The sequence below is a fragment of the Cyprinus carpio genome, chromosome B6 (genome assembly GCF_018340385.1).
Source record: "Cyprinus carpio isolate SPL01 chromosome B6, ASM1834038v1, whole genome shotgun sequence".
NCBI classification, from domain to species: Eukaryota; Metazoa; Chordata; class Actinopteri; order Cypriniformes; family Cyprinidae; genus Cyprinus; species Cyprinus carpio.
In genome coordinates this window covers 27157212-27181357 of record NC_056602.1, presented here as the reverse complement: position 1 = coordinate 27181357, position 24146 = coordinate 27157212, and the positions used below count along the sequence as shown (strand labels likewise).

Below are 24146 nucleotides of genomic sequence, written 5' to 3'. Positions count from 1 at the left end.
TATTGTCTGCTCTTTATTATGTAAATATACATATTTATTTATGTCGATAAAAGACTACAGAAACAGATACTTGCCATACTTCTGATAAAAAGAAATTTCAAACAGGTAATATTTACTTTCCATATTACTTATGCTTTAACCTATCAATAGAAAACCAATAGTTATGTGTCCAACATTAAAGTCAACTGGAAATGGCATATGCATCTTATTTTATATTCAATATAGTCAAATGGGATGCAGAACAATCTCTGGGTGAATTAATTTGTTTTCCAGTTCATACAGTCAACCGAAAACAAAATGTGCATCACATTACGATTGTCAAAAAGCATGCAGATGCTGTTTCTGGTTGAATGAAAAGTATGGAAAAATGTACAGTTTTAAATGGTTTGTGATTGGCATAAATACCCATTTATACACAATTATGCAAAGCGAAGGTTTTAAACGTATATTTGTAACACACATAGCATGTTTTCTCGTTCTTAAAGTCAACCAGATATGACATGTACATCACATAACAAATGTAAAATAGGGTGCAAATACATTTTTACATTTATACTATTATATACTTAAGATTTTTTTTTTTTAAATGTCATAATTTGCTATTTTTTCCCATGTTATATTAACAATAACCAGCGTTAAATTGTTGATATTGTTAAGATTTCACAAATGATCTATAAAAGAAGTCTAAAGCAACGTTTATGCCGCTATTTGAAATGGCTAACATTAAACTGTAATTCGTTTGTTCTAGGCAATTGTTGGAAAGAAAAATAGTTCGTTAAAGAATTACAACCAACAATTTTTCTTCTTTGGAATATCGTGTGCTGATGATGAATTGTTCACAATACAGGCAGTAAATGAATGACTGTAATTGCAATGGTTCTGTTGAAGTTACAGTTCTCATTACATGTGATAGCTGATCCTTTGTGGACAAACATTTCCATTAGGATTAAGCTTTGCCCTTGGTTATCCTGTTTATTAACTCCAGTCCGTCTCTTGTTTAGCTGTATGATTACAATTTGAGTTTTTTTTTTGCAACAGGAGCAGTTTCTTTATCGGCTCAATCTGTTTGTCTTAACAAACACGGGCTTGAGCTATTGAGCCTGACAGCTGCATTAATGAAGGAAATCAAGTGTGATTTACACCGCACACCTTCAGATGCCCGTCTAAACGTGTCTCGGCATGATTCAAACTCGAACGTGGTCTAACGAGCCGTTTGGTTGGCAATCTGCATGGTTGCAGCCTGAACTGTGGAAGTGGGAGTTGCACCACTGCAGTGCAGCATGCAGAACTGCTGAGCCGCTCTGGCTTTCTGACCCACTTTTTCCCTGTCTTTCATTTGTTCCACTTCAGGATTAATTCCACATGCTGTACCCGGTGGCACAACTCGAGAGAGTGTTTGAATGACAAGAATATTCTGTCAGCCCCTTTACGCAGATAGAAAAGAGGATGTGTAGAAATGAGGGGTTTTGTGTTGGAAAATTGATGCTGGATGTAATCGCTGACGGTCAGGTTTCATCTGTGAGGCTTGAACATGGATGGGTTTAGCCACTGAGCAGAGCAGTAGCAGGAAGTATTACGAATTGACTTGAATATTTGATTAGGGCTGTCCTGAATCTGATTTGGTTGGGATTATTGCTTGAATGGGATGGGATTTTCAATGGCTGATGGTTTATATACTAGCAATATGAATAATGTAATTTAATGTAAAAAAAAATGTAAGCATTTATTCTTTCTTTTTTTTTCACGCATACTGTAAGCAGATAATATCAGGGCATGATTTGTCTAATTCAAACAGTTAACTTTTTCTTTACAAGGTTACAAAAGGCTTTAGTTAATAATTTTTACTGTATATCATTGGGTAAAGTTTAGGGCTAGTAAACCATGACCACAGAAAGTAGTTACTGTTGCTTTGGATTAGACACATTTTTTTGATTATTGAAATAAATCTGAAATAAAACAAAAATATATTAGATTGGAAAAAAATTAAAAAAAATTAAATATTGCATAACTGGAACAAGTTATATAAATAAGCAATAAAAAAGCAATAAATTAACCAGAAATATATAAATAAATAAAATAAAACTGAAGTAAATGAACAGCCTAGATGGTAATATTTACATAAATAAAAATAATGAAAACACAAATTACTTAAATCGAAATTGAAATTATAAAGCTAATTCATTTTTATAAAATTAATTAGCAAAATAACATAATAATACTAATAAATGTAAATAAATATAATACTGCTAAATGATTAACTTCAATAAAATTTTAGATTAAACAATAAATAAATAAAACAGTACAGTCAAAAATATGATAAATGATAAACCTATATAGTAATACAAAAAAAAAACTCAAAATGACAAAAAAAAACATAAAATGACTTAAATTAAGCTAAAAACTTTTTTTAATGATACAGTTTAAAGGATAATTCAAAAATATTATGTTTTTACAATAAAATAAAAAATAAAAACTATAATAGTTTATACTGCTCTGGATAAACGCTTCTGCTTAATGTCTAGTTTTAACTTTAAGTTTGTATAATTCTAGAGTGAACTGTATACATCTACAGTTGATCTGATCCAAGTTGTCTGGCCATGTTCAGGTTAGTGTTTTATTCATAACTTGGTGTTTAGGCTTGTAATGAACGTATAAAACTGATAAAAAGTGTCAGCGATTTCATACATTCAGCTGACAACCACACTGAGCATTTCTGATTGGCTCTAAAAGCGAGGCCCGATCCCCATGGCATGACTTTCATGTTTCAGTTTTTATATGTGACAGCACTGGTTGTGCTGGGTTGGGTCGGGGCGCAGGGTCTGGTTTCAGGCTGGATTTGAAATCCCGTGCAGACCTTTACTGCCAGCTCTGGTTTGCCATTTCCACTCACTTCCTCTACGGCAGTGACAGGAGCATGAGACAGTTGGGAGCTGTCTGTCTGAATCAGGCACACAAAGAGGAAGCTGCCATTGTGTTAGGATGAATAATAGAACTGGAGACGCAAAGCTTCTTAGTCATCAGCGTTCTAGAAGATCTATGTGATTTTATAATAGGAAACAGAAGTGGAGCTTCTGACCTTTATGTTGCTGGTGGTATTATAAATGCCTCACAGCGCTGGAGGAAACACACACATGCATCTGCTCAGAATAACGCAGGGAAACACTTGGCCTCTGTGGTGCTGAGAATCACTACGGTTTCTGGGTTTCTCTAAACAGCATTTTAATTGCTTAACTTGTATCGTAAGTTATGCATAAATGTTCTTCAGCGTTCTACTGGTGAAATGTTCTTTGTGCATTTCTGTGGTAAAATGCTTGTTGAGCAGGTTTGAAGGATGATCCTTGGTCTCTGAGCTGAGGTAATGTGCCATGGATGCCAAATGACTCGGACAGTTGGGATGAATCTTGAGAATACGTGTATTTTGTTGCAGTAATCGCTTTCACTCGGTGCAGAAACCTGATCTGCATTGCATGAGGGCAGAAAGCACATGAGTTGTGGCCACTCTGCAAACTGCCCTCGGGATCTTTTCTGTTCTGCAGAGCCTTTTGAACTTTTAAGACATGAATATGCTTATGAGTTTAAGGAAGTGTTTCTATAAAAAGGTGCACAAAGACTCTTGTGCTGACAAGGCTATATTTATTTCATAAAAATACAGTAAAAACAGTAATATTGTGAAATATTATTATTAATTTAAAATAACTTTTTTTTAATGTATTTTAATATGTAATTTATTCCTGTGATGCAATGCTGAATTTTACGTATCATAACTTCAGTCTTCAGTGTCACATGATCCTTCAGTAATCGTTCTATGATTTAATGATTTGCTGCTCAAGCATTTCTTCTTATTATTACTTATGTTGAAAACAGTTGTGCTGCTTCAGATTCTCTGATGAATAGAAAGTTCAAAGAACAGCATTTATTTAAAATAAATATTTCGTAACAGTTTTTACTGTCACTTTTCAGTAATTCAACACATCCTTGCTAAATTAAAGTATTAATTTTGTTAAGAAAATCTTACTGACAAACATTTGAACATTAATTTGAACTAATTTCAGTAAAAGACGCGACATTCGAGTGCAACGGCCCAATGTGGAAAATGGCGTTCTGTATGAATGGCCACTTACAGTAACAAACTAATACTATCCTATCTGTATGATTATTAAATATGATTTCAAATCTTTTAAATTGTTTTTTAGTATTTTATATGATTTTGCTTAGACATATCTGATTTGGGTGTTAAAATGTATTGCACAGCAGTAATGATGACCCTCCTGTGGTCAGTATAATCATTGAGTGCATGATTCAGCATTTAAATATGACTGAGCATTGATCATTGGATATATATGAAACTGTATTTAATTACTGAGGCATATTATTCACAGGCAAGGGAAGTGTCCTTTAGAGTGTTAATAGAATATAGCATTTTTCTTGAAGCAGCTATGTGTTTGTGTGTGTGTGTGTGTGCACTAGTTGGTTGCTGCATGCAAAAGCTATAATTTAATAATCAGGAAACAACAAATCTGCATTAGGAAGATGTAATGGGATGGTTCAGAAGATGAAGAGGGAGAGCGGAGCCTCAGGAGACAGGTGAAGTCGCTGGCTGACTTTTTGTTACAGTACAAAAAGTGATCAAAGGAGCGAAAAACAAGTGTGTGAAGAGAGCGCTGGGGCCCAGGAGAGCGAGACGAGGTGCTGAGAGCCCCGACAGGCTTAATGCTGGACTAACAGAATTAGGAGCGAAGGAAAAATAAAGTCTCGTTGAGGGTTCGAAAACAAGAGCAGCAGCTGTAATTAAGCTTTCTCTCAGGAGTGATTTAAGTTATCTGATTAGGATTCCCAGCTCTCCTCGAGCCCTGCAGACATCATTACTGTTCCGCTCCACAGGGACATCTGAACTTCCTCCATCAGAAACAACAGCCTCACCTACAAACAAGCCATTCTTCATATATGCATTTACATTAGTGTGCATTAAAAATCAGCTTTGTGTTCTGATGGATGATGCAGATTTTGTTTTTAGCCTGTTAGTGAAATGTAAATGAATATTGTGTAAAAATATATGTATACTGTATACCTCATTTACAATACAATAGCTTTACAATAATATTATGTACATACATGCATACATATATAATTCAATTATAATAATTTTAGCATTTATTAATCACATAAGTGATTATTTGGCATTAAATAAATCATTAAATAATAATAAAATAATAATAATCATATGAATACCATTGAAATGTTTCAGAATTTAATACTTGAATTCAATAAGGATGTATTAAATTGATCAGAAGTGGCTGTAAAGACATTTTTAATGCTACAGAATGCTTGTATATGAAAAAATGCTGTTCTTGAACTTTCTATTCATCAACGAATTCTGAAAATAAAAATGTATCACAGTTTCCACAAAGATATGAAGCAGCACAGCTGTTTTCAACACTGACAATAAGAAATGTTTTTTGAGCAGCAAATCCGCATATTACAATGATTTCTGATTATGTGACATTGAAGACTGGAGTAATGATACTGAAAATTCAGCTTTGATCACAGGAATAAATTACATTTAAACATAGATTCACATAGAAAACTGTTTTTTGAAATTGCATTAATACTGTACAGTTGTGGCCAAAAGTTTTGAGAATTGCATAAATATTAGTTTTCAAAAAGTTTGCTGCTAAACTGCTTTTAGATCTTTGTTTCAGTTCTTTCTGTGATGTACTGAAATATAATTACAAGCACTTCATACGTTTCAAAGGCTTTTATCGACAATTACATGACATTTATGCAAAGAGTCAGTATTTGCAGTGTTGGCCCTTCTTTATCAGGACCTCTGCAATTCGACTGGGCATGCTCTCAATCAACTTCTGGGCCAAATCCTGACTGATAGCAACCCATTCTTTCATAATAACTTCTTGGAGTTTGTCAGAATTAGTGGGTTTTTGTTTGTCCACCCACCTCTTGAGGATTGACCACAAGTTCTAAATGGGATTAAGATTTGGGGAGTTTCCAGGCCATGGACCCAAAAATTTCAACATTCTGGTCCCCGAGCCACTTAGTTTATCACTTTTGCCTTATGGCACGGTGCTCCATCGTGCTGGAAAATGCATTGTTCTTCACCAAACTGTTGTTGGGTTGTTGGAAGAAGTTACTTACTGTTGGAGGGTGTTTTTTGGTACCATTCTTTATTCATGGCTGTGTTTTTTGGGCAGAATTGTGAGTGAGCCCACTCCCTTGGATGAGAAGCAACCCCACACATGAATGGTGTCAGGATGCTTTACTGTTGGCATGACACAGGACTGATGGTAGCGCTCACCTTTTCTTCTCCGGACAAGCCTTTTTCCAGATGCCCCAAACAATCAGAAAAGGGGCTTCATCTGAGAATATGACTTTGCCCCAGTCCTCAGCAGTCCATTAACTATACTTTCTGCAGAAGATCAATCTGTCCCTGATGTTTTTTTGGAGAGAAGTGGCTTCTTTGCTGCCCTTCTTGACACCAGGCCATCTTCCAAAAGTCTTCGCCTCACTGTGCGTGCAGATGCGCTCACACCTGCCTGCTCTCATTCCTGAGCAAGCTCTGCACTGGTGGCACTCCGACCCCGCAGCTGAATCCTCTTTAGGAGACGATCCTGGCGCTTGCTGGACTTTCTTGGACGCCCTGAAGCCTTCTTTACAAGAATTGAACCTCTTTCCTTGAAGTTCTTGATGAACATATAAATTGTTGATTTAGGTGCAATCTTAGTAGCCACAATATCCTTGCCTGTGAAGCCATTTTTATGCAACGCAATGATGGCTGCACGCGTTTCTTTGCAGGTCACCATGGTTAACAATGGAAGAACAATGATTTCAAGCATCACCCTCCTTTTAACATATCAAGTCTGCCATTCTAACCCAATCAGCCTGACATAATGATCTCCAGCCTTGTGCTCGTCAACATTCTCACCTGAGTTAACAAGATGATTACTGAAATGATCTCAGCAGGTCCTTTAATGACAGCAATGAAATGCAGTGGAAAGGTTTTTTTTGGGATTAAGGTAATTTTCATGGCAAAGAAGGACTATGCAATTCATCTGATCACTCTTCATAACATTCTGGAGTATATGCAAATTTAAAACATAAAACAACACATATTAAATTCATTTATTAATCCAATAATTAAATAAAACTAAAAAATATATTACACAAAAAAATATAAAAATATTAAACTTTTTTCCTGTATTTGTAATCAAATAAATACAGGCTTAGTGAGCAGAAGAGGCTTCTCTCAGATTATCTGTAATAATAATAATAATAATGTTTGAAAAAAATAAGCAGTTCATCTAATTATTTAAAATGATTAGTTTTATCATTATTTATTATCAGCAGAATGTTTGTTTTTCATCTGCCTTTGAAGACCAGGTCTCTGTTGATGGATTTGCTCCAGTTCAGCTCAAGCAAAGTTCAAACCTGCGACCTAGTAAAGGGATTAATCTTGCAGAAATTACGTGGGCCAGCGGAGATCAAATGAGGCCATTTGTCCTGACCTGAGCTATAGCCGTTCCATAACTATTAAGTCTGCCTGAAAGCTGATGTTACTTATGAAGCCAACATGAAAGGCAATTACTCTCAGTGCATCCTATAGGAGTTAGTGTTTCCTCCGGAGCTGGAGAGAAAAGCCAGAGAGAGGTTAGTTTTTATGGATTGCACCATAAAAGATGACACATTTGCTCTTTATTTACTTTGAGAGGTGGAGTGAACAGAGACGTCCATGGTTGATTTTGTGTTGATGTTTGATTCATGCTTATCAAGCAAAAGAAAACAAAAGAGTTTAGATTGTTGTGCATCAGAATATATGATAATTATGATATCAGTTGTTTTGGATTATTATTATTATATTTTGTGCCCCATTATAGGTAATGAAAGGTTCATATTTTGGTTTTGGGAGTCCCCAACAACAGGTTGAATGCATGCAAGGTCAGAAACACTTTCATTGTCTTATAATATGCATTTATTTTTTACCTTACTTGCTCAACGACTCCCAAACAATTCGCTCAACAATTCATTTTTCCAAACCCCTACTATTTCTTTTAACAGACTATAACTTTATATACCGTGCACGGTTGTTTCATTTAATTTGGTCTGTAATGCCTGATAGAGCAGTGTTTGTGAGCTGCTTTGTTTGGTACGCAGCGTTACCGGGGAAACCGCTATTTTTACGCTCCAAAAGCGGGACCTAGTGGCAAAGAATGAATTTGCATTTTCATTCAGACCAACATGAAAAGACAACAAGTGTGGCGGCCAATATGCTAATGTTTCATGTTTGTGCACTTACAAATTTAAAACTTTGCAGGAACAAATCAAAATCTTCGCTTGAATGATTCAGAGATGACTATTTCTTTTAACAGACTATAACTTTATATACCGTGCACTTACAAATTTAAAACTTTGCAGGATGTTTTCATTCACTTAGAGCTGTGTTACACACTGCATGAAAGGTAATTTTCAAAAATCCATAATAAGGGCACTTGAAAACTTAGTATTTAGGGATAAAGGCCTTATTCAGATTGATTAATCTAAAAAAAAAACTAAACCTACTTTAAGTGCCTTTTTTAGAGCTTTCTCTTTTCTAATCCCGTAGACTTACATTAAATGGAATTGAATGTACTGCATATGTAATACAAGGTTCAAAAGCTGGCCAGAAGTTATTGCAAATATGTAGGTGTGGCAATAGTAAAGGAGGGTTTTTCCATTTTAATAAGATCAAGTGCTGCGGTATTTTATCTGGCTCTCTGCCGATCTTCAGTAAATAATCAAAGGTGTCTATATATAGTTCATTTAAAAGAAAAGTTTCCAGTTTTTCATCATGGGTGGATTGTGGAATATTCTACATTTTTTTTTTTTTCTTTGGTAATTATGGTGATCTGCTTCTACAGACTATAAGTCATGATAGTTCAAACTCTACCATTACTGCATTAATGATCTCAGTTAATTATAGAGTTCAAACGTTAGTCAGTAATGAATCTTCGTTTCGGTGCGTGGAAATGTCGCCACAATAACAGACCGGTGTGTAAAACTCTCAGACGTATTTTAAAGATTCTATGCTGCGAACTTTAAATATGAGAATTCGGTGTTTAGTTGATTCTGAGTACAGTTGTAAACACGAAGGCTTTCTTCTTTCGTGAGAGGGTTTGGAAATAACTCAAATACACTGGAGTAATCCTGAAAACGTGAACAAATCTAATAGTCTTCTGGAAATCCTGTATAAGTCAACCAATCTGATGACGACTTCGAATATATAAAAGCTCCCACCACTTTTTTCCACAATAATCATAAGACCTTCCACCAGCACTCCCTCCGCGTGAGACTGAGACTAGTAGTGAATTACAGTCAGCAGATCTTTCTCTGTAAAGCTCTGGCTGGAATTACCAGTTGTAATGTAGCTAAATTAGATAAACATGACACATTTGCCACATACTAGTGGAGTCATGTAGCTCATGTAGAAATTACTTTATTTGCATGTGCATTTTTTTTCTAAAGTTAGAAATCATATTTGCAAAGATTATTTTCAGTGGGTTTTGAAATATCAGTGTACTTCCAAATCTCAATAATATTTTATTTTCCCCCCACTCTGGATAAAGTTTTTAGCCCCATTTAATCAAACTGGGAATGGCGACTATTAATATATCCAAGACATTTTTCCACATCCAAAATGTCTTTTTAATATTGAATATTTAATATTCTGTTCATACCGAGATGTAATTATTCATGTCATTGAGTAAAATGTGCTCAAAGTCCTGTTTATTTCAGCACAGATACTATTGCAGCCACCATTTATATCAAACAATTCTGTGAACTTATTTATTTTAGTTTATAGTGTAGTTTAATATATGTTTATATATACATGTATTTATATAATCATATAAAAAAATAATTTATATTATTAATTTCTATTAAAATACATTGTTTACCATTTAATTTGGGTCACGTTCAGTTCTTTTTACTTTGTCCTGTGCATTCATGTTCCTCTTTATCTGCTGTCCTTTATTTCTTTCATACATCTTTCTCTGCCTCTTTAATTTCCTCAAGTCATTTTTCCATTACAGAATAAATCACTGGCACATCAGCGCTCACTTGACCTCTCTTTCATCGTCAGCATCATTCATCAAATCACACTATAATAAAAGTACAAAACAGTTCTAGCGTTGGACCACATACACTAAACCAAAACCAATAGTGTTGGACCACATATTTTATGTCAATGTCAATGAATAGATTGTTGTACCGAGTCTTTTTTATTTGCAGAATAGATAAATATGGTCAAATGCGGGTAAATGGACACGTAACTGAAACGAATAGCTGAAAGCATTATGAAATAAGACTAAGTGTCTAGTGAGCATGATGATTTTGTCGTATACTGTGCATGTTTTTTAAACAGACTCCTGTGAGTTTCGTTTCTCTCTGTGAACGAGGACGCCCTGTTCTCCTCTGCTTACTAATTGCCATGAGGCCAGTGAGGGTCTCATTCAGATGCACTGATGTTTGCCCAAATGATAGCAAACAGAGGCGGCCTTTCCTCTCTGCCAGCCGAACACACACAGAGGCTTTTGTTAGACGAGAGGGCCTTAGAATCACACATCTCTTTGCTTCTCTCACTTTATTTCTCTCATTCTTTCATTTTTATAAAGCATTATCATGTTTTTGGTTTAATATCATTAATGTTCCTGATGTATGGCGAGTTATCCATAATAATCCCTGAGCAAAATTAATACTGATGCTTGCAAACACTACTAATTATAAAGCAGCTGTTGTAAATGACCTGTTTATGATGTTTCTGCAGTATTTGTTTAATTAGATATTATTTTAAGTCGCCTCCTGATCTGACCCTCAACTTTATCTGCTTTGCATCTGTTAAATGAACAAGCTCCAAAAGTACTAGTTGCGTTTATGAGTCCGGTGTGTATTAAAACCCTCCCTTTGTCTCCAATTACTCTGTTTTACTCTCTGTGGTGTGCTGGGGTTTGTGAATAAACAGTTCAGCTGTTATTCTTCAAGTCTCATAAGGATCAATTATTGGTTCTTTTTCTCATTTCTCCATTAGTAAGTATTGTGGTTGTACGGTGGAGCTGGTGTAATGGTGTGTCCCTTGAGCTCTGGTGCTCAGGGGATGCTGTGTAAGTGTGTCTCTTGGAAGTCTCGTCCCTCGGGTCTCTGCAGTTTTTTTTCTTTGTACAAAGTACAATGGACAATAATGTAGTACAGTCATAATACTGTAGGAGGTCAAAGGTAACAATAAAAGTAAATTATTAATCCAGATAAGGACAGGAAGGCCAACCATTCATACAAGCTCACACTTATACTTTTTTTGTTTTGTGTTGTGTGTGTGTGTGTGTACATAATTTGGTGTGTGTGTGTGTTGTTTTGTGTGTGTGTTTGTGTGTGTAATGTGTGTGTGTGTTTCCTTTTTTAATTTTTTTTTTTAATATTGATTGTAATTAACAAATAATTATTTTTTTTTTAATATTGATTGTAATTAATCACTTCCTCAAGAATAATATGGTGTTTGATTTTATTTATTTTCAATAAAGTGGTATTTGGTTATCAATTTTATTTTATTTTATTTTATTTTATTTTATTTTATTTTATTTTATTTTATTCCAATAAAGTGGAATTTAGTAATCAGTTGGTAAATATTTTTTATTTTATTGTATTTAATTATTTTTTTTCCATTTATTTACAAAAAGTACATGCTTCTATTTAAGTGGTATTTGGTTATCACAGTTGTCTAATTTTTAATTTATTTTTTATTTTATTTTATCAATAAAATTATTATTTGGTTATCAGTTGTTAAATTTATTATTTTATTTTATTTTTATTTTAAAAATATTTACTTTTTAATTTTTTAAATATATTAACTTTCAAAAAATTTCAAACATTTAATTTTAAGCAAAAATATACAATTATTTTTTTGTAATTTTCTTTCACTTTTTTGTGGTTTGAATATTTAATTATTTATTTTAACTGTTGTTAAGGAAATTGCACACCTCCAATAAAGTTGCATTGGTGGTCAGTTTATTTTATATTTTATTAATATATATAATTTTTTTTTGTAATTTTCTTTCACTTTTTTGTGGTTTGAATATAAGCCAAATGTCTTCAGATGCTTTATAATTTTTTTTTGTAATTTTCTTTCACTTTTTTGTGGTTTGAATATAAGCCAAATGTCTTCAGATGCTTGTTAAAAAGATGAAAGTATGAGTTAGTAATTGGTTTGTGGTAGTGTGCAGTGAGTGCGTCTCGTGGCGAGGTAGCTGTTTTAATGATTCAGCAGATGGCCGCACATTTCACACGCTGCTGTAGGGGCTGCTGACGGCACTCCTGCGCAGATGCTGCGTTTCCATTTCCATCTCCTACTAAATTAAAACATGTTAAAAGAAAGTGAAATGGAGACGATTTTTTGCTTTCTGCCAAATCTGCACCCTGGTACAGGTATTAATACCATGGTATTTTGATATAAACCAAAGGCTGAAACATCATCTTGTAGCAATCATGAGTAGGTACAATTGTTCTGCAGCTGGTGTTTTTTTGAGACCTCGATCTGATGAAAAACGTCTCGTTCTCCTTTTCACTTTTGATATAGTTCTTCGTCTCCCTGAGCGTATCTCTGGATTCTGTCTGTCCACTCACAGTAATTGAATGACCTCTCCAGATCTTCCACTCAGAGCTGGACCGGAAGAGGTTTTTGTTCTCTCAGCACTTTCAGAGCTGTGCTTTTACCACTTTGACAGACAGAGCTCATTACATTTATACAGGAATAATCCGAACTGTTCCCAGACCCTTTCCGTATACATGGGTGAATTTGTGAGCCGCCCCTCAGAACATCAGGCTTCAGTGCAGCAGGAATAACAACAAGTAGAGAAGTATGTGGTGAATGTACTATGAGGTGTATAAGGGTTGATGAAAATGTCCAGTACTGAAGTGATAAGTACAAGTGGCTGAGAAGATGCTGTAACCTCTGATTAAAACAAAATAGGTTATAGGAGCTGCACAGTGGTATGGAATATTTCATAGACATTGATATTTTTACCATTCTTTTGTTTGTTAAATATATATAGATAAATCCAGTATTTTAATTCTATTTGGCTGTTTGCACTGTGTTTTTATTGACACTCCATTCTTCTCTTTTCAGGTGCGGGTGAATCAGGGAAGAGCACCATTGTGAAACAGATGAAGTAAGTAGAAAGAGGTTGATTTTTTTTTAATTTATTTATTTTTATTTATTTATTTTTTAGGGCTTTGTAAAATAAAAAAATTAAAAAAAAAAACCTAAAATAAAAAAAAAAAAAACATGTCCAATCATTTAAATTTAATTAAACTTTTACAATTTAGTAATTTGTTGTAATTGTATTTATTTATTTATAAAACGGTAGGGCCCTATGAAATTGTTTTTATGTAATCAAAGGGAAAAAAAATGCTTTTATTTTTATAAAATGATTACAAAATGATTTCTTTATTTATGTATACCTTGAGAAGTGCATTCTACTGTATAGTAGTAATATATTTCCTAAAGTTTTAACAAAAAATTTTTTTTAGTATTTTTCTTCCCCCAAATTCCATTTACATTTATTCTAGGTTCCATTTTAATGGTTTAACTAGATTTTACAAAATAAAAGCATGCCTAATCAGTTGAATTCATAGAACGTTTGCAATCAAATAATTGATTTAATACAAATACAGTTAAATATTTTTATTACAAATTTATTATAAAAATAGTGGTAATCAAACAATAACAATTAAAAAAAAAAAAATACAATAAAAAAAATAAAAATCCAATAACTATATTATTATTACCATTATGTCACTTTGTTAAACAAATTATTATTATTATTATTATTATTACTTTGAGAAGTACATTCTACTGTACAATAATGCTATATTTCTGTCACTAAGTTAAACCAGACTTCTGTTTTAGTGTGTTGTTTGTACGTGTCAAATGAAATCGTAAGATGAGAAACATCTCGAGTATTCACCACACACTGTTTAAGCATCATATTCATGCCTCCTTTTCTTTTTACATTCAAACAAGCCTGTGTTTTCAGGAAGACACATCCAGGCTCTGTACTCCTCTGAAACTGCTGCTTTAACTCTTTGAGAAATCACACACATAGACTGTAAATTAGCTTCTTGCAGCTGCCGAGGTACAAATGCGCACACACTGTTTAGATTCAGTAATAAAGCCATGCTTCATCTGTCACATATTTATTTGCAGCCACAGCTCTTTGTAAGAATGACATCATGTGTGAGATGCAGCACTAAAACAGGAGTTCACAGAGAGCAGCTCTAGCTGCTGTTATGAGTCTCATTTCCGCACGAGTGCACCTCCTTACAGACCCTGTGATGCAGAGCTGCTTCCTTTACTTCAGATACCCTCATCCTGTTCATGATTAATAGACACCTTCCATCTCCTCACGATATTAAAATATAGAACTTCTCTTTCTCTCTTTGTGCAGCTCTGCTCTGCTCTGCTCGCTCGTGTCTAGATGGTAACCCTCATTCTGCAAAACGTCTTACAAGATTAAGCATGTGTGGATGCACACTTCATAAATGCATCATTTTGCATACTTTAGCATATATTTCAGTCTATTTTCATTATTTAATAGAACTCTTTAATGCTATTTTCAGTATTTGGCATGCTTTCTTGATTTTATTTTGTTAAGGTTTAGTAAATGAGAGTATAGTATGAGGATGTAGCCCGCATGAAAAATCAGTCCTCACTGTCCATACAGTAACGACACCTTTTCATTAGTTTATTAAGGATGATAAAACTGCTAACAGTTTACCTGGTTTTGAAATGGTTAACTTATAATAGCTATTTTATGCTTTGTTCATATGCTACCATTCAAAAATTCATGGTTGGAAAGAGTATTTTTTTTCCCGGTGTTTTTAAAAAAAGTCTCATATGCTCACCAAGGCTGCATTTATTTGATGAAAAATACAGTAAAAACAGTAATATTGGGAAATATTATTGCACGTTAAAGTAACTATTTATAAATTGAATATATTTTAATACGTAATTTATTCCTGTGATCAAAGCTGAATTTTCAGCATCATTACTCCAGTCTTCAGTGTCACATGATCCTTCAGAAATCATTTTAACATGCTGATTGCTCAAGAAACATTTCTTATCATTGTTGAAAATGGTTAATATTTTTGTGAAAACAATTTCCATATTCATTGATTAATAAAAAGTTAAGAACAGCAAATCTTTTATAACATGAATTTCTTTATCACTTTTGATCAATTTAATTCATGCTGAATAAACGTGTTTTTTTTTTTATCTTACTGACCCAAACATTTAAATGTTTTCCTTTGCAAAACTCAAGTTTGAATGTTTCTTTTGTAATTAATTTACTATGTAAAAGGAGAAAAATAATAAAAAGGCTATATATAAAATGGTGTGCATAATATGCAGAGCAATCAGGTCACTGTTTTGTGAGAGAAATGAAAGTTGTTTGATGAAATGTTTGCGCATTTATTCTTGGCTAGAAACGTTTTTATTGTTCTATATATATCTTTCAGTGTAGGTAGAAGTCAGATGCACAAAGAGAGATGGCGAAAGCCTTGAATAGTTTTATCATTTCCAGTTGACTGGAGGCGCTGGGATCTCAATCCATTTTTCATGAGGACAGCCCAGTTTCACGCTCAGGTCATTAATGCAGGTTTAAGCAGAAACAGTGTTACAATGACAAAGAGTGTTAGCACCTGTAAAACAGTCCTGATGTGAGCAGGTGACCCATACTCAGAATTCATGCTCTGCATTTAACCCATCCAAAGTGCACACACACAGCAGTGAACACACACACACCGTGAACACACACCCGGAGCAGTGGGCAGCATTTTATAGTGCGGTGCCCGGGGAGCAGGTGGGGTTTTCGGTGCCTAGTGGTATTCAAACTCAAGACTCAACCCATTAGGGTTAGGAGCCATGACTCTCACCATTTACCAATCATGTATCACACTTCTTCAGTTCACCATTTACCAATGCTGTAAATGCTGTACGAAGATTCAGCTTTATTTGATCAAACCTTTTAAGATCCATTAGCCTGAGCTTCCGAAAAACATTTTTTAAAAATGGATATTTCTAATGTTTTCCTGTGTTTTTTTTTTTTTAAGTCCGTTACATTTAATTGTTTTGATAAAGATGTAATCTAAAATATGTCAATAAGGCCCAACTAACACGTTTAAATCTGCTGACGTTAGTGAAAATAAAATAAGACAAACATAACTGCTCACCACAGTAAACATCCAATGTGTCAAACATTACTGCTCAGCACTGGAAACAGCCAGTTGTGAAACTGTACATTTTAAATCGGAGAGGCACAAATCTACATTTTTGGCTGATAATTAGTTTTATGGCTGATATAGTTGATATGATGGCCAATATCAGTTTTCAAAATAAATATATAGGCTACAGTTTTAGTTGTAGCAACAACTGTATAGCCTATTATGGTTTAATATTTTTTGCTTCCAATATTTGCCTTATAAAACTCATGTAATCAGACAAATTAAAATAAATGATTACAGAGTTTTTTAAAACAGATCTTTTGATGCAAATTATTTAATGCAGATTTAATTAGATTTTTTTTCTTTAGCATTCCCAGATTAATTTTATTTTATTTTATTTTATTTAAAAAAAAATTAAATGTTTAGATGTTTTAATTACCATTCCCAGATATTATAATAAAATTGTTTACATTTTTTATTTTATTTTGTTTTATTTTATTTTGTTATTTTGTTTTTATTTTGTTTTTTGTTTTCAGATAGTGTACCATTCTCTGCTGATCTTTCAGCTCAATATAATTTATTTATTCCATTTCACCCTCTGTTCAGAATCATCCATGAAGACGGCTACTCAGAAGACGAGTGTAAGCAGTACAGAGCCGTGGTCTACAGCAACACCATCCAGTCAATAATGGCCATCATTAAAGCCATGAGCAACCTCAAGATCGACTACGGAGAGACCGCCCGAGTGGTAAGACCTCCTGTAATGTCTGGGATGAGTATGTAGGTCATGCTGCGTTTCTGTAAATAATTCAGAGAGTCCCACACTCTTGCAACTTCACTTTTCTGATTTATTCCTCACTCAGAACATCTTGTGTGTGTGTGTCTGCATGTGTGCAGGACGATGCACGGCAGCTGTTTGCTCTGTCTGCAGCAGCAGAGGAGCAGGGCATCTTAACTGATGATCTGGCCAATGTGATCCGCAGACTGTGGGCCGACAGCGGGGTTCAGGGATGTTTCACCCGATCCAGAGAATATCAGCTCAACGACTCTGCTGCCTAGTGAGTGTCTACACACACACACGCACACACACACACACACACACACACACACACAATACTGCTCCTGCTGCACATCTTAGTGTACATTTACACACTCAAATATAAGCTCCATTTGGAATTAAGTCAGATATAGCAAATACATTACTAGTTATTCTCATCACTGCAGTATTTTATTGGCAGGTATTTCACTGGCATGTATATGGTGTAACGCTGTGCAAGCCCTGATTCTAAAATGCATATAGCTCCGCCCCTAAAATCTCATCGAATGAGTCATGTTCACTGTCTGACTGAATTGAATTCCTTATAAATGCATAAATTGCTGCACTGATAGGCATGACAATGGTTTAAAATTAGATTAATTGATTTTTATGTTAATTATTTTTATGGTTATATTTCTTAATTTAATTTTTTAGGAAACAGTGCGTGCATTTCACAGCTCATAAATACCCTGGCAATCTGGCAAAGTAAGAAAACCATGTTTATGTGAGATATATTCTCACAGCAGAGATAGACTTGCGTATAGACGTGCACAGAACAGCGATCTTCTCTCCTTCACCTCTGCCGGATCACTGCAGCTCACGCCTCACACGGCCTGCTGATTTCATCTGTGTACTTCAGAGCTGCATAAACACAAACACTTGAGGAGCACAATCGTGCGAGGAGTGGCAGCACAGAACTAAATTACAAATCTCTCCCTAGACAGGATGTGACTTTAACGGTGTTTTAGCACCAGCGCATAAACAGTGAGGCATGATGGGAGGGAGGTCTAAGCAGGGAACTCAATGCCAAGTCCATCTGTTGTTGCTATCAGAGATGTCTTCTGTCTTTAATGAGGTCACGATCTGAACACACTCTGACCTTAACACACACACACACACACACACACACACTGTGACGTCATTAAATTGAAAGTTTGGACACATTTGACTGAAGTTGCATCATCAGTCGTAACCTTTCGATCTGAAAGTGATTGCTTCGATGCATGTAGTTTTGTAGACAAGTACAAGTTGTGATTAAATGTAAATGTTTTATAAACACAAAAACGTTCTACCTGAAAAATATTAAAAGACATTCTGGTATTGATATTATTAATAAAATATAAATAAATATGTTGTTTATATGTAAAGTAGATAAAATGTGTAAAATTATTGTGTAAAAAAAATCCTTATTTAAATTCCAGGTCAAGATAAATATTTATATAAACATAAGTATTTATTTATAATTTATTATAAAGTTTATAAATTAAATGTATATGTATGTATTTTTTACTTTGGAATAAATTTGTGTGTGTATATTATATTATATTATATTATATTATATTATATTATATTTTTTTCTGTTCTGTTGTGCCATTTCAGGTCAAATGTAGTTTCATGTGTTTTCATGTGTTGTGATTTTTTTTTTTTTTTTTTTTTTTTTTGTGGTATAGATAAAAAAACATGTATGGTTGAATTTATAATCGTGGTTATCAGTTATACACAAAATCTCACATTTGAGGTCTGGGCCTAAAAACTTTAAGAGCAGTTGGATAGTTAATGATAACTACTTCATACATAAGTTAGTCCTTAACCAAGATCAAAAGTAGCATTAAGCTCGGTATATTTGTTGAAAGTAGATGAAGTCCTCACATTCCCACGACTCATCCTGCAGTAGATGGGGTCTGTCACCATCCTCAGGCCATGCAGCTGAAAGCCCTGCTTCTCTCTGCCCATCACATGATCTTCATCCCGAAACTGGCGCTGGCGGGAAGACTAGCGTTCTAGGAAATAAACACTCAAAGCACGAAATGTGAATTAACAGTCAAACTAAAGGAAGACAGTGGGTCATTTCAGTTCATCTCACAATAGAGGAGCTCTGTTTTTCATTTATGTTTGTAATTCTAAATGACTCTGAGATAAACAGTTTTATTCAGAGTAATGTGATTGTTGAGTATTTGCTCATTGTGTGATCAGAAAAGCATGATGTTTTAATAAGCATTTAATGGTGAATGCATAACCTCAGGAAATAATCATTGTATTCGTGTTTAATTTAATAGAATTATTGTTCTTGTTTATGTCGTCACTGTTTATGTTGTAAATCAGTTTGATCTGAAGAGCTTGCAATGTATTAAAAAAAAATAAAAAATAGACACACACACACACACGCGCACACAGACAGACAGACAGACAGACAGACAGTGTATATGACACAGGGAACAGAGGTGAAGATTAGAGCTGATTGGCTGTGAACACGGGCACATCTCTTCATGTCCTTTCTCACGCTTTACACACTGTTGCCAAAAACAACACACTCATATGAAAATATATAAAATATAAAAAAAACATATCTTTCATATCATATCTTGGCAAATGACCTTGTATAGATAAAATAGAAAGAAAAATAATATAATATAAAAATAATAAATAATTTTTTGTAGAATTTGCTTATACTTTGAAAGAATATTTTGCAGTTGAATTTTTTATCCTTTTTTTAAACAGCAATGACAATTATTTACATTTTTATATAATTCTTTATATTTTGTTCTAGGTGTAAGATATTATATAATATAATGTGTATATATAATATATAATTTGTGTGTGTGAAATATGGCCTAGAAAGGTTCTTGGCAGGCTTTGTAATATTCACCCATGAAGGAGAAAAGGGTTGCATTTTAACTGTTTGAATGATCAGAAAACCCTTAATTTTCACATTTATAGGTGAAATTATTAGGACTTTTATGAAACTGAAATTGTATCTTCTGTCAATCACATGTTGTGCAAGTATGACCTAATTCTTCAGCCTGATTCATGATGTATGAAAGGTCAGTGTCAGTCAGGGTTGCCATAGTAATGCGCTCAGCGCTCGGGCCTGTAGCTTGTCTAATATGACTGTTTATGGCTTCCAGTCAAAGCCTAATTCACACACGAGCAGCTGTTGTGTTGCTGAAACACTGAAGATCGGACTCAACTCAAACTTCACTCTGATCACTGTACTGTACACAGCAGGCAGACTTACTGTGTGCATGAAATATGCAAATGACCAGCTACATTAGCTGTAGTGTGCATTATGCAAGCAGAGTACACTGTATTCCAAACCCACCCACCCACACACACACACACACAGACATATATATATATATATATTTATGTATTTATATATAAAATATGCATTGTGGGGATACAATGTGCTCTGGTTGCAGTACATAACTGAAATGTAATGACATTGATTAAATAAGTCTCAAGTAAATAATCTCAATTCTAGAGGGGTTTGCTGACTAATAAGTTGTGAACTAGTAAGCAATACTGTACAATAATATTCAGTTGCAAGCAGTCCATTGTAAACGCAGCTTATCAGGCACTAAAGCAGGTGTCGGATCTCAAACGTGAATACAAACACCATTCCTCTGCCCACGTACTCTATGACTGTGACACAGAAATGAAGGCAGATTTAATGCTTAAGACTCACTGCCTCACTGCGTATATTAATGATTCATTCACATGAAACTTCTTCATTTGAGCTGTGATGGGACCTAATTGCATATATATATATATGTGTGTGTGTTTGTGTGTAGTTATCTGAATGATCTGGACAGGATAGCACGGGCAGACTACATCCCCACCCAGCAGGACGTCTTGAGGACCCGAGTGAAGACCACTGGAATCGTGGAGACACATTTCACTTTTAAAGATCTGCACTTCAAGTGAGAAACATTTCACGCTGTGTGTCTAGAAGCAACAAACAGTTTCCTAAAAATGTGTCATTACACTGCTTTCAGGACATGCAGGCTACATGCAAGTAAAAATATATATATATATTCAAATATTAAGTTAAATTAAATATTTGTTTATATTTTACAAATATTTAATTATAAAAATAGGCAATTATAAATAATTATAAAACATAATTATTTAACCATTTTAATGTTTTTTTTTTAGTTTTTTATAAAGTTGCAAACATGCAAGCTACATGAAAGTAAAAAAAAAAAAATTCTCCTATTTATATGGTTTGCATGTTTGCAGATTTATGATCAAATAATAATAAAAAACTATTAAAATAATGTAATTTATCCGTTTTTATAATACAAGCAAAATCCTTTAGATTAAATGTATTCAGTGTCTTTTCATGCTGTTCCACCAGTTTAATATTTCTTGGAATTCTGAACATTTGCAATGCCCCGAGATCTGCTTTCATTATGCTACTGTATGGAGCATTATTAATATTACATAGCAAAAAAAAAAATCTGTTACAAAATTAGAGTTCTGGATGTGTTAGAAGCTAGTGAAGCTATATGGATACAGGTAGAAAGTGCATTCTCATTATCTTCAGTTGGTCTTTGTTCTTCTGAGACCCTGATGAAATGTTAATGGGCATGTTCACCTTCTCCTGCTGCATTTCAATACCTTCAACCTTATTCCCTCCTCTCTTCAGGATGTTTGATGTGGGAGGTCAGAGGTCAGAGAGGAAGAAATGGATCCATTGCTTTGAGGGAGTAACAGCCATCATCTTCTGTGTGGCTCTGAGCGCTTACGACCTGGTGCTGGCAGAAGATGAGGAGATGGTGAGTTTCAGATACAGTCATATAGTTCATATATTTCATTGTTGTAAGGGTGAGAAACACATTTAAACAAAATAAAATGAAATTGTATAAAATTATAATAAGATTGTGGAAATATTTTATTATTTTAAGTTTGATCAATACGTTAAAACAAATTAAAATGATGTAATATAAAATTAAAAATTTATGGAAGTATTTTATTATTTTGAGGTTGAGCAATACATTGAAATTAATTCAAATTATATAAAATGATACGAGTGGGAAAATATTTCATTGTTTTAAGGTTGAACAATACATTAAAAAAAATGTTATATAATATTATACGATTGGGAAAAATGTCTTTATTTTAATGTTGAACAATACATTCAAATATATAATATAACAGTATAAGATCGGAGAAATATTTAATTATTTTCAGGGTTGAGCAGTAAGCTCAAACAAATTAAAATTATATAATATAATAATATAAGATTTTGGAAGTATTTCATTATTTTGAGGTTGAGCAATACATTTAAAAAATTAAGAAATGTTATACAATTATATGATTGCGAAAATATTTCTTTATTTTAATGTTAAGCAATACATTAAAAGATATAAAATAACATGAGTAATTTTTGTTTTATTATTTTAAGGTTGAGCAGTAAGCTTAAACAGATTAAAATTATATAATATTATAAGATTTTGGAAGCATTTCATTATTTTTATGTTTAGCGATACATTTAAATAATTTAAATTGATATTAAATTATCATAAAATTGAGGATGTGATTCATTATTTTAAGGTTGAGCAGTACATTTAAACAAATTATTAATTGTTGACAGCTACACCTGTTTAGGAAAACAAAGTGTTGTTTCAAAATTCTCTTTATATTAATTTTGCATTTTTATGCGATCGATACTGTCATTGATATAGTGATAGTATCGACTGAATTAGCATTGAATAGTACTGAAATAAGTACCAATTTAAGTAAGTGTTGTTTTCTTAAAACAAGTAAATAGCTACTTGAGTATGTGGATATTTAAAAATATAATACTGTGTTCTTTATGAAAGAGTGCTCAGGTTTATTTAGACTGGCGTCACACACTGACTAATGCATCACTAATACCTGTGAAGATCAGATCCTTGTGTACGCTAGACTGCAGCCCAACGCAAGCTGACAGCGCCCTCTGCTGTTGAGTTACTGAGCCTTCACTTTCTCAATCATCACACTCCTGTTTTTCAGAACCGCATGCATGAAAGCATGAAGCTGTTCGACTCCATCTGTAACAACAAGTGGTTCACCGAGACCTCCATCATCCTCTTCCTCAACAAGAAGGATCTGTTTGAGGAGAAGATCACACGCAGCCCTCTCACCATCTGTTTCCCGGAGTACTCAGGTCTCTGTCTTCACTGCTTAGTCAAAATCATTTTCTGTGAAGATCAGTATTATCCCACAAATGCGGCGATGAGGCTTCAGTTGAAGCCAGAACAATCATTCGAGTTCTTTTGTCATGTGTAGTGCAGCAAAACCAGAATTATAATAACTATAAGGTTATTATAAGCAACTAAAACTGCATGTTCAAATCTGCTGACAATATCTCCTGTGTGGTTTTTATACAGGAGCCAATAAATACGATGAGGCTGCCAGTTACATCCAGACCAAGTTTGAGGACCTCAACAAGAAAAAAGACACAAAGGAAATTTACACCCACTTTACCTGTGCGACTGACACTAAGAACGTGCAGTTTGTGTTCGACGCCGTCACTGACGTCATCATCAAAAACAACCTGAAGGACTGCGGCCTCTTTTAATGAAGGTGGCCAAGAGAAAGATGAGGTTAAGAAACACACATTAAACACACCTGTGTTCATATGCTCAAAAATAGTAGTTTTAACATTTGAGGAACACGTGCACTAAGTTGGGGGTTGCTGAGATTTTCCAAGGCTGCATTAATTTGAAACAACAGAAATACTGTACAATTCTATTACAATTTATATGAACTGGTTTTGATTGTAATATATAGTCAAATGCAATTTATTCCTGTGATGTGCAGCTGAATTTTCAGCATCATTACTCCATTCTTCAGTGTCACATGATCCTTCAGAAATCATTCTAATATACTGATTTGTTGCTCAGAAAACATTTTTATTATTATTAATGTTGAAAACAGTTTTTCATGTATTTGTGGAAACTAATACATTTAGTTTTTCAGGATTCTTTGTTGACAAGAAAAGCAGTTAATTTATATACAATCACTTAAATATCTTTTTTGTTCATCCATGCTTAATCAGTGCTAAAACCGAACCTTTTTAACCTGATAA

General features: G+C 33.9%; 1 protein-coding gene across 1 annotated transcript in view; it reads left to right on the top strand.

Annotated features, from left to right (window-relative positions):
- Window positions 1-24146, top strand: part of LOC109052265 (guanine nucleotide-binding protein G(i) subunit alpha-2) — a 41506-nt gene that overhangs the window by 16471 nt on the left and 889 nt on the right. The window contains exons 2-8 of the mRNA XM_042726566.1: window positions 13160-13202; window positions 16861-17002; window positions 17152-17312; window positions 20863-20991; window positions 21720-21849; window positions 23069-23222; window positions 23446-23661. Of these exons, the coding sequence (XP_042582500.1) occupies window positions 13160-13202; window positions 16861-17002; window positions 17152-17312; window positions 20863-20991; window positions 21720-21849; window positions 23069-23222; window positions 23446-23636 (950 nt within the window). The 3' untranslated portion in view covers window positions 23637-23661. The remainder of the gene's footprint in view (window positions 1-13159; window positions 13203-16860; window positions 17003-17151; window positions 17313-20862; window positions 20992-21719; window positions 21850-23068; window positions 23223-23445; window positions 23662-24146) is intronic.